At 45.7% G+C, this 16,228-nt stretch overlaps 1 protein-coding gene across 1 annotated transcript; it reads right to left on the bottom strand.

Moving 5' to 3' along the window:
• Window positions 1–15,180, bottom strand: fhl3b (four and a half LIM domains 3b). Its single transcript, XM_077006100.1, has 6 exons — window positions 15,021–15,180; window positions 6,070–6,246; window positions 5,050–5,224; window positions 2,620–2,789; window positions 1,452–1,638; window positions 1–1,101 (listed from the first exon to the last, which is right to left on the bottom strand). Exons 2-6 carry the CDS (start codon window positions 6,223–6,225, stop codon window positions 953–955), a joined length of 837 nt encoding a protein of 278 aa, XP_076862215.1. The 5' UTR covers window positions 6,226–6,246; window positions 15,021–15,180; the 3' UTR covers window positions 1–952.
• Between the last annotated feature and the right edge of the window lie 1,048 nt (window positions 15,181–16,228).

Here is a 16,228-nt window from a genome sequence, read left to right as displayed (position 1 = left end):
TTCCATATAAATGTTTATTAAAGGAAGCCAGTATTAGAATAATAAAGCACAATCTAATCTTCGCTGTAGCACTAGTCTTAGATGTTTGCAGTGAATCCCACAGCGACCAGCTCATAGCTCCTTTGTATATACGGGATTGCATATGACTCACAAGCACATATATTAAAAAATAACAATTTAGTTACTTTCCACAAAACATCGTTAAGCGGGCTATAGGCTATACTAATATATCATCTTCCTCTTAACAGCGTTCGACTAAGATTAAATATTTTCAGTATTGCATGCGCACTGTGGGCTATTTATTGCAGTGCGTGACCTTGTTTATATAACAAAATGACAGGATGAGATAAGCAAAGCCACGCGCCAGTGCAACGTTACAATAAAATATATTTTTTGTATTGTATGGCCCTGCGCAAATCGATGTGTTTGAACAGAACACATCCCGATTCCAGTCGAGGGCTGGAACTGTTGAGACTTTTGGCTCGCTGTTGCAAAAGTAATATAGTACACTTTAAAGCACAAAAATGTTGATTATGATATCTGTTAAAATATTACAAGCATTAAGGCTACGTCAGTGAAACAATACTTAAGAACTTAATACTTAACAATACTTAAGAACTTCCACGTGGTTATGTACAGGCTAAAATAAACTTAACCGAACTACGTAAATGTGCTTTGGCAATAACGCATGCAGTCCGATTATAAAACATTCCTGTCACACGTGCACACTGTGGAAATGTAAATCTCCTGGTGGAATGGTGTCGGACATGCAGAGCTAAACGTTGGAACGTACATTTGTTTTAGTTAAAGTAATTCTGAAGAACAAGTCGGATAAAAGTAAAAAAAATAACCAACAACCAACCAATCAGTCAGATGTCTATCAGGTTTACAAAGTCTATCGCGAGATAAAAGTACATCAGTTCACACTCCTGCCCCTAACGCGTCATGAAGCTTAATTGTCGTTGCAATCCTTGCAGAGGATCTGTGAGCCCTGGGGGAAGAACCCCGCCCCCAGCAGGGAGACGGAGCAGGCCGTGCACTTAAAGCAGGGCTGATGCCACTGGCGATCCTCGAAGGCGACGTACTTCCCGTCCCCGAACCCTGGGGGACGGGCAGAGAAGGATGGGGTGAGATTATAGAAATACATGACTATAGCCAGCAGGGAACTGTACACAATCGCTTTATTTAGAGGCCTGAAATGCACGCTGACCACGTTTAATCTGACTCAGCAGTGCTGAATTATAGAGAAGTTGGCTGAAAATCTGCCATTGGCTGCCTTGGATCACATGATCGAGTCAGTGAAAGAAGGCTGACATGCTGTGGTCTGCAGCACTCGCATATAACCATCCAGTTGTGGCCCTCAGACAGTTGTTACTGTTAGTAATTACAGAAAAAAGTACAAAAGGGACTGTCTGGGGTACACACACACACACACACACACACACACTCACCAGTGATGGCCTTTTTGCAGGCACAGCATTTCTGTGCGTAGAGATTGCTGAAACACTTCACGCAGTAGGGTCTGTCTCCCTGAGAGGTGAAGGGCTGGCCAGCCAGCTGCGTCTTGCAGCCGGTGCACAGGAAGCACTCCTTGTGCCACGGCTCCTCTTGGTACGTCACTCCGCCCTTCACCAAGACCTGCCGGCAACACCAGGACCAACATGTGCAGTCAGACAAGAGCTTCTCCACGCCGCGGTCCACCGGCACAACACGGGCGGCTTTACACACCATCCAAAACGAAGAAGACATGGACGCTGTACAGTTGGGTCCAGATAGCTAAACACAGTGTTCACAGAGACGGAGAACAGTACAGGGGCTCCACTCATACAGAACGGCACATTTACACTGTAACACGTCCCAGAGCTTTATATGAAAAAAAAAAACTAAATACAGCCACAAACAGGACCATGATTATAACCAAAAAAAGGAAAATGTAGTAAAAAGATGTAAAATGTACCCTGGAATAAACATTCCAAACACATTGTATGTCCCTGTCTGTGTTTACGGTGAGGACGTGGGCGGGGCTCAGGGAGTCATGTGACCTGTGATTGAAGGGTAATATTTCTCTGCAGTGTGACGGGAGGGAGATTTATCTGATCTGCCCTACTAGCCTAATGCCCTTTCAGTTAGTCTTTCAGAAACACTTATGAGCATAAGTCCTTATTAGTGGTGCTAACAATAATAATACATTATTTTATATAATATATATATAATATAATATATATTATATGGCATTTGGAACAAGCTGATTCAGTTGCCATGGTAGTTATTCATGCGATTGCCTCTATTTCAGGTGATTGTAGTCTGATATTCTCTTCATGTGTCTGTAGGCCTGGTTCCTCTGACTGTATCTTGTCTACTGTCTTCAAGTCATCACCTAGTCTCCTGTGTTTTACCTTATCACGTCATCAAATCCTTTTGGCTGTTCGTTAATAACTGGATTGCTGTCTTTTGTCTGTCTGGTTTTGACCCCTCTTTGACCCCACTTACAAATAGTTGAGCCCTTGTACACCTCATGCTCATCAAATACATAAACACACACGCACATACACTCACTAAATATATACACACCCCTCATTCATGTGTGTGTGTGTGTGTGTGTGTGTGTGTGTGTTTGACCTGTTTGCAGTGGCTACAGCGGGGTGCGAAACGCCCCTCGTAGCAGGACGTGCAGTAGTAATCATTCTTCTCAGGGATGAACGCTTGTGAGGCCAGAGACTTCTCACACACACAACACACAAAACACTGTTCATGCCACACTGAGCCTGAGTACTCCAGCTTCCTCGAACCTGAGAGAAGGAGAGAGAGAAGGAGGGAGGGAGAGTGAGAGAGGGAGGGAGGGAGAGAGAGAGGGAGAATGAGCGATAATCAGGTAAACTATTCAATAATCAGACAGAATGCCACAATGCAGTCTGCCCGAGCATGTCTGATCCTATAAAGCCAGTTGCATTCACCCTAAACCCCTGAACCTGTTCCTAATCCTGCAATTAGCCACAGCCAAACCACAGTCAGACGCAGTCAATTCTGAAAGGTGCTGCAGCCCAGGAAGAGGCCTGCTCGTGCTGGAATCATGGGAAATGGAGTCCAAATGAATGACTTCACACCTACTATTGCCAGAGGTTGAGGTCAGCTTGCATGGATGATGTACAGGTCTGAAACAGACATTGAGAGCTGAAGAGTTTAATTTTTTTCCCACGCCAGCAGACTGGGAGAGGTGATGGTGGGTAGCAGTGTGACTGTGGCTCAGATACACCCGCTAGGCACCAGAACAGAACAACAATCTCTTCACGTTCGCTCTTCCATTATCATAACGGCTACTGTCGTCATCATCATCATCATCATCATCTCTGTTTCAGACAGTACTCATGTTATAAAAGAGAGAAAAAAATGACAGTCAGAAAGTAAGTCACCCAACGCCAACCCAGGCATTCTTGACACACCAACAGAATTTAGGTGCTCCAGATGAATTCTTTCCTCTCCAGATTAACCGTGTACACTCTAGAATAATCTTGTGTGCTCTGAGCTAACCTTTTGTTCTCTATAATAATAATCATCATGTGTACTCTAGATTAGCCCTTTGTGCTCTAGATAAAATCTATGCGCTCTAGATTATGTGCTAACACAGATTAACCAGTGGGTGGGCAAAGGAGAAAACAACAAATAAAAAAGGTAAAAACAGAAGTAGTTTTTTTCCTAACAGTTTCAGACCATGTAAATCCAGAAAGAATGCAGTCATTCCTCTGATAAGCGTCACTGCTGCCTGTTACGAGTGCTCATTTAAATCTCTTGGGTTCTCTGCATGCCCCGTAGCCCGAGGGCGATTGTGACCCTAATCACACTGTCTCATCTGCCCCGGCACACCCTGTGAAACTCGTTATCTGTGTCACACACCCCGTCCTGCAGGTAAACAGGTGAAAAAAGTAGATTTAAGCATTTTCAAGCTCATCTCTGTCATTTGCATCTGTAACACATGGTTGATTACCCAAGAAAACAATTTTGGCTTGTTTCCATGTACTTGGCAAAGAAAGTAGGTAAACCTGCCGCGTCACTCTTAATAGGAACCCAGGAGTGGTAGTTGAATTCTTTCAACAAACCTTTATGTAATGAATGTTTGTTGATGTTTTTGTAAATGATTGTATGTCTTAATCCCCAGATGCAGTAAGCAGAGATTAGATTGAAACAGCAGCAGTCCTTTAAGACTAACCTTTCCTGGATGTTGTAATTGTTGGTTTCACAGTAAACAGAGAATAAATCTGGTTGACAAATGTTCAACGTAATGGCACAAAGGAAAATCTGTATGTCTCAGACCTTGAGGGCTGTGATCTGAATACCTCTGAATTTAGTGCTTCCAATTAACTATGAAGTAGTTAGTGGTCAGTGCCACATGCACTGTTGGGCTGCACTACCCATTAGCATCTGTCCTTCACAAGACCATCCAGAGGCAGCTTTAGAAGGATGATGTTGAGGATGAGAATGAGGCTGAAGATGAAAATGAGGCTGAGGGTGAGGTTGAGGATGAGATTGAGGGTGAGGATGTGGGTTGAGGATGAGAATGAGGTTGAGGATGTGGTTGAGGATGATGCTGAGGATGAGATTGAGGGTGAGGATGTGGGTTGAGGATGAGAATGAGGTTGAGGATGTGGTTGAGGATGATGCTGAGGATGAGATTGAGGGTGAGGATGTGGGTTGAGGATGAGAATGAGGTTGAGGATGTGGTTGAGGATGATGCTGAGGATGAGATTGAGGATGAGATTGAGGATGAGAATTTGATTGAGGATGAGGTTGAGGATGAGAATGAGGTTGAAGATGAGAATGAGGATGAGATTGAGGGTGAGGATGAGATTGAGGGTGAGGATGAGAATAAGGTTGAGGATGAGGTTGAGGATGAGAATGAGGTTGAGGATGTGGTTGATGTTGAGAATGAGGTTTATGTTGAGAATGAGGTTTATGTTGACAATGAGGTTGATGTTGACAATGAGGTTGATGTTGACAATGAGGTTGATGTTGACAATGAGGTTGATGTTGAGGATAAGATTGAGGTTGAGGTACCTGGCATGACGGCCTTGTTGCAGGCCACACATTTGAAGGAGAACTCGCTGCAGTAGCAGTTGTTACACAGGAGTGCCGCCTCCTGGCAGGCGAACGATTCGTCGGCAAGCGAGCAATCGCAACGAGAGCAGCGGAAACACTCCTCGTGGTAGTGGTGGTCATCGTAGTACAGCTCCTATAGAGGAACCAGGCCCAAGCGTAAGTGTACAACTCTCAACAGACGTAGCAGACACATGTAGCAGTGCAGCTCCTATGGGGAAACCCAGGACAGCACAGCTGTAGAGGGAATCAGAGTGTCTCAGCATGGAGAGAGAACACAGCGGCATTGTTGCCGAGGTAACAGCATACCTCACTAGCGTCCTGTGTACAGTCTGTCCCACAGACTTGTGTGGAGTGGGTGTAATGTACACACCAAGCTCAAATGGCCTTTTCATGTTTGTGTAAAAACACTGTTGTGCCTTTCAACAAAGAAGCGCTACCTCAGAAAGCCCCTGTGCACTCATGCATGCGCACACACACATACACTGAAAGAGAGACAGAGAAAGAGAGGTGGAGAGAGAGAGAGAGAGAGAGAGACAGAGGTAGACAGAGAGATGGAGTTAGGAGAGGAGCTGGCCAAGGCAAACAGTGTTTTTAGTCGCTGTGGTCCCATAACTCAGAGCTGAGTGATGCACCAGCGTCTGCTGGACTCCCCCTGGTTCTGCTGTGTTTGGACTTATTGCTGTGACTCTCCCCCTGAGACTCAGAGTCTCAGAGCCCCCCCCCCCCCCCCCCCACTCCCCCCGAACATCATTCCAGACCCAGAAATACACACATTCATGAAGCCAGACATGCACACGCACACACACACACGCGCGCACACACACACACACACACACACACACAAACAAGCACACACATATACACACACACATATACACACACACACTCACACACACAAGCACGCACACACATATACACACACACACACACACACACACACACACACACACACACACACACACACAGACGCTCACTCACTCGTGAATTGTGGCCAATCAGCTCATTGCAGCCTTGGCAGGTGTTGGCGTAGAGCCGGTCGTAGCAGGACACACAGTGGGGCACATCGTCCACCTGAATGTACTTCCTCCCATATAGACCCTCCTTACACGTCCGACAGTCCAGCTGCTCTCCCATGATGAGAGTGAGGCCTTCCCACTGGAGCAGACACCCACACACACACACACACACACACACAATGTTAGGGGACTGGCTTAAACACTTGTGGGTTACAGACATGCAGGGAGGGAACTACTCAGCCTAAATGTGTCATCCTGGAGGTTGGTGTTGAGATGTAATCACATACCATCTGTAGCCATTCATTAGGGTGTTTCAGTTACAGTAGTGACAAGAGCGTCTTTGCTAACTGATAAACACAAGATCTAAAAGATCTGCGGGTTTGTTTTAGTAACTAAATCATCAAAACAGATATTTTAACTCGGTGTAGAATGTCCTGCCTCTCTAAATCAGTGTGTCCACACTATTAGCACATAACACATACACAAATGAGAGCACACACCCCACTAACATGGTTTAACTGAATCAGATGTGCATACACACTGCTAACACGGTTTAACTGAATAAGACACACACAGATTAACTCACATGCATACACACTACTAACATGGTTGAACTGAATCAGACACACGGTTACACACTACTAACATGGTTTAACTGAGACTGTTATGCAGCCTCTCAGCTTAACTGACAATATTACAATATTATATATATTTATATACAGAGGTAGAAACAAAAGTGAGAAACCAACACTGTGCAAACAACAGTTCTATACCCAACATGTAAACTCTCTCTCTCTCTCTCAGTTTGTCCCTCAGCAATTTTGCAGTACCATTTAAAACACACACACACACACACACACACACACACACACACACACACACACACACACTCAAAACGACTGCTCATTTCTCAGCAAGAAACTGTCAGCAGTTTGCTGCGTGGAGCTCTGTATTACTGAAACAGCATTAGTCTACTCAGCAGAACAAGTCGCCTCTCCACGACACCAGCGTATTTCATCCCTGTGTGTTTAACGTGGAACGATCTGTTATGGAGTGGAAAAACTGGAGTGAACTCTTTTCTTCTCACTAAACTGTTCTCTGAAGTGCTGTTGGCTTCTTGATCTCTGGCAGGAAACTGAAGGGCAAACAGTAGTTCACAGGAATCACTTCAACCATGCGACACAGCAACCTACAGCTGGGGGAATACAGGCCTATGTTAATTATACTGTATCACCTGTGTACTGGGCTGTGTTAATGAAGCGGCATCACCTGTGTACTCGGCTGTGTTAATGAAGCGGTATTAGCTGTGTACTGGGCTGTGTTAATGAAGCGGTATCACCTGTGTACTGAGCTGTGTTAATTAGACTGTATCACCTGTGTACTGGGCTGTGTTAATGAAGCGGTATCACCTGTGTACTCGGCTGTGTTAATGAAACTATCACCTGTGTACTAGGCTGTGTTAATGAAGCGGTATCACCTGTGTACTGGGCTGTGTTAATGAAGCGGTATTAGCTGTGTACTGGGCTGTGTTAATGAAGCGGTATCACCTGTGTACTGAGCTGTGTTAATTAGACTGTATCACCTGTGTACTGGGCTGTGTTAATGAAGCGGTATCACCTGTGTACTCGGCTGTGTTAATCAAACTGTATCACCTGTGTACTGGGCTGTGTTAATCAAACTGTATCACCTGTGTACTGGGCTGTGTTAATCAAACTGTATCACCTGTGTACTGGGCTGTGTTAATGAAGCGGTATCACCTGTGTACTAAGCTGTGTTAATTAGACTGTATCACCTGTGTACTGGGCTGTGTTAATTATACTGTATCACCTGTGTACTGGGCTGTGTTAATTATACTGTATCACCTGTGTACTGGGCTGTGTTAATTATACTGTATCACCTGTGTACTGGGCTGTGTTAATTATACTGTATCACCTGTTTACTGGGCTACGTTAATCAAACTATCACCTGTGTACTGGGCTGTGTTAATTTGACTGTATCACCTGTTTACTGGGCTGTGTTAATTATACTGTATCACCTGTGTACTGGGCTACGTTAATCAACCTATCACCTGTGTACTGGGCTGTGTTAATTATACTGTATCACCTGTGTACTGGGCTACGTTAATCAAACTATCACCTGTGTACTGGGCTGTGTTAATTATACTGTATCACCTGTGTACTGGGCTACGTTAATCAACCTATCACCTGTGTACTGGGCTGTGTTAATTATACTGTATCACCTGTGTACTGGGCTACGTTAATCAACCTATCACCTGTGTACTGGGCTGTGTTAATTACACCATCACTAGCTCATACTGGTGGAGCGTGTTCTTATCTAGGGTTCGTCACATTCACCTTTTCTTTATTTTTCGTCAATGTACTCAAACTGTGTTAGGGAAGCGCAAAATTGACAAGACCCATAATCCTTTTCTTCCAAGGGATTAGGAATGTGGTGTAAGATTTAGAATGGCAGATGCAGTAGTGCTGAACAGAAGGTGATTCTTTGGTCTGCTGCTTTTATTTGCTTTGCAGATGTTAAGCTAACAGTGTTAAGGGAGTGTGCAGGTGTGGCTGTCTGTGTCCTGCAGGGAGAGCCACACACTTCCTTCCTTGTCCTGTTCCTCCTCATCCTCATCCTCATCCTCATCCTCTACTGTGTGCAGGGTTACTGTGAGCTCTGATCTGGGACACACTCAGGGAACTGCTGATCACGGCTTCTCTTGCTCATGGTATTGTTCTTTTGTTGATAACAGCACACACACACACACACACACACACACACACACACACACACACACACACACACACACAACCGCATGCGTGCATCCTTGCACATACCATATGTCTGTACAATGTCTCTGTATACAAATCAAACTCTAAAAGGCACCAGCACAAGTGCACGCACGCACACACACACGCACGCACACACACACACACACACACACCCACACACACACACACACACACACACACAATTTCAATACTGCATGTTATCCACACATTATTTGTTCAGTGTCTCTGGCAAACCTGAAACATCAATGTACTACTCCACTTCTCCATACACGTGAAACATTCCTCTGGAATGTATTCTGAGATGTCTCAGACTAACATTATTATCAGTGCTCAAATAAACGAGTTTAGTAACATTTGTCATAAAACATCTGCACTGCTTTAAGGCCAAGAGAACATATAAAAGATTTGTCAAGGGCTGTCCTGCTCTGACCACTGGATGAAATCTTGGTGTGAATTACTGGAGTTTCTTAAGCATGCAGTAACCCAGACAACAGGCTGTAACCCAGACAACAGGCTGTAACCCAGACAACAGGCTGTGCAATGCAGGAAAGAGTCTAGAGTCAGTTTGTCAGTTTGAGCCAGTAATACAGGTGTTCTTGTAAACAGAGGTAGGGTGTTCTTGTAAACAGCGGTAGGGTGTTCTTGTAAACAGAGGTAGGGTGTTCTTGTAAACAGAGGTAGGGTGTTCTTGTAAACAGAGGTAGGGTGTTCCTGTATGTGCGCTTCTGACAGATACGTGTACAATATATATAAATAGCTATTTGGTCATTCATTACATTTGTGTACTTGTGTACAATACAAGGCTTCTTGACCCAGGTCACCTCCTAATGACTCTCACGCAGTAGCCTCTCTGTGGCTGGTGAACCGGGCACCAGCAGGCTGAGGCAGTAAAGCCTGGACCAGCATATGTTCAGGTTCAGCTGGGCTTCACAGAACCAGCAGTGACTGTCTGTGGTGGCCAGAGTGACCAGGGGTCTGGGGCTGTAGAGCTAGCCACACACACACACACACACACACACACACACACGCTAATACTGAGCAGGCCTCGCCATGTGATTCCGGTGCCATGTCCTCTTCACAGACATGCTGCTCTCTGTTCAGTGTCTCTGCAGAGGGCACAGCGGAAACAGAGGGGACAGAGTGCTGTGTGAGTGTGTGTGTGTGTGTGTGGGGTTAGTAATGGAGTTTTATAAGTGCCACATATGTGTTATTACATAACTGCACTGGTTCTAATGTTTAGTCTAGTGTTGCAGCTTTATCGTGGTGAAGGAGCCAGACTGGGAAATATCAGGGACTCTGGTGGAACGCTTCCATTTCGTCATGACGACAGTCTTGTGAGTTTACTGATGGTAGGAACACCTGTGTCATAGGAAAAGCCAGCACAGCTGGACAAGACCAGTCTGTTTGTTTATGTGTTTACATATTTAGATGTAGATTTCACTACACAAAAAAACAGCATTAGGCTACTACACAAAAATGTGTGTGTGAACATGCTTTCTTGTGTATGCGCGTGTGTGAAGGTGTTGTGTGTGAGGTTTTTCTGTATTAGTGTAGGTGGGTGGGTGTGTGTAGGTATCAAATAATCTAATTAGATTCCAGCGCATTTTGGATAATTGATCCTGCCTCAACAAGCCGCAATCAGTTGTGGTTGCAGCATTAAAGGCATTCTGTTCCAGAATGGGTTCCCAGAACACCATTATCAACAATCTCCAGTCCTGCTACAGAATAAACAAATACAATAAGAACTGTGCTGATTGGCCACTGAAAAGGAAGCTATGTGTTTTAAAGGAATACGTCACCCCACCACGGACGTAACATGTCCCCCCCACTTTTTCAAAAGCCGGTTTTGGTCCCCCCCAGTTTTTACGGTTAAAACCAAATATTTAAATAGCGACGAATCCATGTCCCCCCCACTTTTGAAATCAAAATTACGTCCATGCACCCCACAATGCTGTTAAAAACACCCTGGGAAGTCTGATCGTGCAGGAGCGCCGGTTCTCTGGACCGGTACACAGAGCTCATCTGAGGTCCAGCTCCGGACTTACCTCCACGTGATGGGGGCCAATCAGAACACAGGAAGGGTGGCGGTGGTTAATGGTGTGTTAAGCCAGGCTGAGAGCAGTTGTTGAACACAGGAAGGTTGAGCTACTGACTTCCGTCTTAATTAAACTGAACCTGACAACCACTGAATGGTGATCTCATGCCGTGATTTCTTCACAACAGGCTGTGTAGATCACAATCATTCTTTTATTATTCTAATGGTCTCAAACACCCTCTAGTGTGTAGTTAAAATGTTATCAGTCCTCCCTCCTCCCTGCTATGTTGCATCATGGTGTTCAACCGCTCGTATATCTTCTCCTTAATGGTCTCGTTACAGTGGGCCATCCTGTGAGGTTCTAAATGATCTGCTCATGGCCAATGTCCAAGCTGACGGCTGACGCTGGGTCTCTGACCCGTCTCCCCGACATGTCTGGAGGTGTTGCTGCTGTCAGCGCAGCGTGGCAGGGGAGAACGCGGCTATGTCCGAGAGCCGGACTGATAAACTGGAACACTGGTGTTGGGAGTTTGAGTTCATCCCTGACTTATGGTCAGCTAATTGAAACCAGATGTTCACATCTGGACTCCTCCAGAAATCTGCATTTAAACTGCTAATTAAAGTGAGTAAAAGACATGTTTCTGCCATCTGGTGAAAATGCCAGCAACAAGTGTGTGATGTGTGTGTGGAGGAGGAATGTGTAATGTGTGTGGAGATGTGCGTCAGTGTGTCTGGAGGAGTGTGTAATGTGTGGAGGAGTGTGTCTGCTGGAGTGTAATGTGTGGAGGAGTGTGTAATGTGTGGAGGAGTGTGTCTGCTGGAGTGTAATGTGTGGAGGAGTGTGTAATTGTGGAGGAGTGTGTAATGCATGGAGGAATGTGTAATTGTGGAGGAGTGTGTCTCACTCTGCAAAGGGGGAGGCAGACAGTAATGTTTGGAGCAGAGTTTGCAGAGTGATGTGAAGCAGCCGTGGTGTTTGGTGAGGGAGCTCTGGACTGAGGGTGTGTGGCCGGATGTAATGTTCTCAACTACAGAAACATGTATTTACAGTGTTAAGCAGATGAACAAAAAAGAAAATATGAATGCTGTGTGATCTGAGGCAAATGTATGTGAAACATGTAAGCTGTAAGGTAGTAAATGAGTGTTTGGGAGACTAACACCATGCTTTGGGGGATGGTGTGTGTTGCAATTTCTTGTTTAGACCTCACACAGAGTAGTTCATGGTGAAGAATAAAGCCTTGTTTCGCTCCAGGAGTGTGTATAGCCACCTGATGTTTACAGAACACCACAAAAATAAAATACTCCAACAAGCTGGACAGGTTTTCACTCTGCGTGCCAATAAATGCTACGACCCTCTGCTTCTCCTGGCATGTGAACCGAAATGACGCAATACGGTGTATAATAAAGCGCACGCACACACTCAAGTATGTGTGAGAGTGTGTGTATGTGAGAGAGTGCGTGTCTGGTTTACAGAGGTCACTATGTGCTCTTTAACCTCCCCACCGGTCAGACAGACCTCTAGAGGAGCCCACCACCCCAGGACTGCCTCCAGAAAACGGGCCCTCCAGCGCATGCTAACTTCTGTAAAAATGTCACATTCCACACGGAGAGAGAGAGAGAGACAGACAGACAGGAAGAGTGAAAGAGGATTGGCATTTCTGATGATTACTCATGGAGAAGGATTTCGATACACGGATGACTGCAGTGTTCTGTGGTAGCTGTTCCGGTCCTGCTCATCCCACCCTGTTCTGGTTCTCCAACATGTCTGCGGGATGCCAGCGGAAACTGTCCTCCTCACCCAAACGTGTGTGCGGTCCTCCTCACCCAAACGTGTGTGTGGCTTCAACACACACACTCAGGCGAGTTCAGACCAAAAAAACGCTGGCTTCACTTAAACAGAAAGACGGAACCGAGGACGAAGCGAAACGCTGGGTTGGGTCGTGGTTCTGGTGGGGCTCAGCACTGCTGTTCAGAACCCCGGAGTGAAGGCCGTCTCCCCTGCAGGGGCCGGGTCCTTCCCCAGGCCCGGTTCAGCAGGGCTTGGTGTAAGCACACAAACGCAAGCTGTGGCAGTTTAAGAAATCCATTCCAACCTTCAGAATGGTGTGTTCAACAGGAAGGAAGCAGTTACACACTAGTCTACAACTGAGGCAAGACACGGCTTTTCATCTAAAAGCCGAAGAACTGTAATATACACTATTCTGTTTAGAGAATTTGTACCAGCCACTTTAATTAAAAAAACTCTTCATGTATAGAAACGGCCATCCATCTTGCAGACTTTTGTAAGCTCTGTTTCTGGCCACAGAACTCCTGCTGGCTGGGTATTGTTAGATGCTGGACCACCGCCCACCAGGCAGCGACACTGACACACCACAACCCCATCAAGAAGGCTGTGCGTGATGAATGTCTCTCAGCTCAAAACCCACAACCACGCCCCCATCATGCCAGAGCTGAGACTGGTTCACCACCCAACCAAACATCTGCTCAACAATGGCTCCATAGTGAGAAAATGACCAACAACCAACAGAACAGAGGGAGGTAAAACCGAATCAGGCATGCCAACAGTCTCCACTCTGGACAATAACAGCACACTTTCAAAATGCACCAGTTAGATGGAAAGACAGTTCCTTCATTTAGCTATTCACTATTCCATTAGTGTTAGTACTCTTAGAGTTGCTGTTGGAGGCAGTTTTGCCCCAGCAAAGCACTCTATTCATATGTAACTGGGAGTGTTGGGGGTAGTGATTCAGGTATCACGTCACCCCACTGACCTGATCAGCTGTAATCAAGCTGCTTTCCAGATTCTCAAGATTCTGCTCAGACCTACCAGGCTGCATGAGAACATTAACAGAGCAGGAAGAGTTCAAGCAGTTCAAGAGTATATTTATTCTGCAAGTATGCCAACTTACTTTATTCAACCCCATCTGTGCTAAACCAAGACTGCGTATGTCACCACATGACTACACAGGAGTTCAACGTTCTCATGATGCCCACTCAAACTGATCTGAGATCAGAGGACGTCGATCACACAAATGCCACTGATCTGAGGTTAGCTTTAGTCTTTTATCCTCCTCAATCGAGCAGCGCCTAAATTCGTCTACTGCACGTCAGTTTATTGGACCTGGGATGAGCCCACTTGGTCCAGTGATGTGCCTTAATCACGGGTCGCCGATCGCCATTTCAGCTTTAGTACTGTGTGTAATTTAATCACTAGGCTCCGTGATAAGCAAAGGTGTTGATTGAATAACTAAACAGATCGTTTGGACGAAACGCAGGTCAAATGCCTGTGCTTAAAAAAGGGGGAAAATCACGCTAATCTTTTATGGTTCTGCAGCGCTTGCCGTGTTCCGTGCATCGTTTCTACACCACACTGAACTGGACCGATACGTTAGGCTTTTCAAAATAAACTGAAAACGGGGTTTATTTCGAGGCAAGATAAACTAATCCTAGATCGTTATACCGGGCCACAGGTCAGGTAACCCTCTGAACCGGTACATTACAGAGTTCAGCGTAATTTACCCGGAGCCGTGAGGCTGGTAATATGAGTGAAGGAAGGAGACAGAGGAGACGCAGGAGGGGAGAGGAAGCCGCCCGGTCCCTCCCGGGTCTGCTGAGACCAAAATAACTGGCTCTTCCTGGTGTGACTGGACCCTTAGGGGGTAATACCCGAACTCCCGGCCAGCCCATTGTTTCAGTTGCCGGCTGTTATCAAGCTATTGTCACGCTAGAGAGTGTTTGGGTTGGGTTGGTCTCTGATAAAATCTTGAAAGTACTCCAAAACAAGTATAAAGCAGGAGTACGGACAGGAGTACGGGACACCGGGCAGGTGCGCAAACACGCCACAGGTTGTATAATCGTTACAGAACTACTAAGTGTGTAAATAAGTCTGTGATACCACGTTAAATAAACAAACGATGTCAAGTCTGCTGTGACTTCTAAGTAAAAAGTTTGATCGTCATCACGACCTCCATCACAAAACAATATGCTCCAATCCTCCGTTTATTGTCATTCATTCAAACCCTGCTTGGATCATCACGTCTTACTTATAATTATTTTGGACAATACAGATTAAGCACCGATTCTTACCGTTCACTCAAAAACGGTAGTTCTTCAGTAGTCCTGGTGGGTCTCCGGCAGACGTGGACGGTGCTGTCTTCTTGAGCCGCTCAAATACTGAAGTCTGAGCAGCGCGCCTGGTCCAAGGCACCCTTGGAACCAGAACCAGAACCAACCTTCAGCGTGGCGGCTCCGCCTCTACATCCACCCTTCAGAGTGGCGGCTCCGCCTACATCCACCCTTCAGAGTGGCGGCTCCGCCTACATCCACCCTTCAGAGTGGCGGCTCCGCCTACATCCACTCTTCAGAGTGGCGGCTCCGCCTACATCCACCCTTCAGCGTGGCGGCTCCGCCTACATCCACCCTTCAGCGTGGCGGCTCCGCCTCTACATCCACCCTTCAGCGTGGCGGCTCCGCCTCTACATCCACCCTTCAGAGTGGCGGCTCTATGACATCCACCCTCTCATTAAAGGCAAATCTGTCATTTTAGTTTCCACTAAACTAATGTTTTTATGTTTATTAATCATCATTCCTATGATTACGGTTCAGTCTAGCTGCGCACCAAACGCGTTATTCTATATGGAGGTTCTTCCTCTCCCAACAACAACCTGAGTTTACTGTCTGTGCCACGCTCATGTCTAAAGACTCGTGGAGACCGAGCATTTAAGGTGGTTGCTCCAAAACTGTGGAACACACTTTCTCCACATTTAAGATCAGCTGACACTGTAGATACTTTTTAAAAAACAGCTAAAGACTTTCCTTTTTATGCAGGCGTTTAGTTAGTGGTGGAGGTTGCAGCCGTTGACCTTGTACACTGTATTTTATTTCTGTTCTATAGTGTGTGTTTTTGTGTCTTTGATTTATTTTATTTTATTTTCCGTTGTAAAGCACTTTGTGGCTTGTGCCTGTGAAAAGTGCTATATAAATGTATTTTACTTACTTACTTACTTACTTACAACACACACGTCCCATCACCAACCGGAGCTCAAGTGTAGCCGCACACACGGAGCTGAACACGTCACACAGGCAGACGACGTGCTAAGACTGCGATGTCAGGTTAGAGTTCTTCAAATAAGCAATTATGTTTTATAGGTAAAACTTTTAATTTACAGCAAACCTGCTAATAATAAGGTCACCTAAAAGAATCGTTAGTTTCTGGATAGTTTTGGGGTGGATATCGAGAAGTTTCGGTGGTTATTTTCCGAAATGTCACTATTCCCAATTGATCTCATGATTCA

Source organism: Brachyhypopomus gauderio, chromosome 5 (genome assembly GCF_052324685.1).
Source record: "Brachyhypopomus gauderio isolate BG-103 chromosome 5, BGAUD_0.2, whole genome shotgun sequence".
Classification (NCBI taxonomy): Eukaryota; Metazoa; Chordata; class Actinopteri; order Gymnotiformes; family Hypopomidae; genus Brachyhypopomus; species Brachyhypopomus gauderio.
Note: the sequence above shows the minus strand (reverse complement) of the source record. Positions and strands in the feature narration are given on the sequence as shown.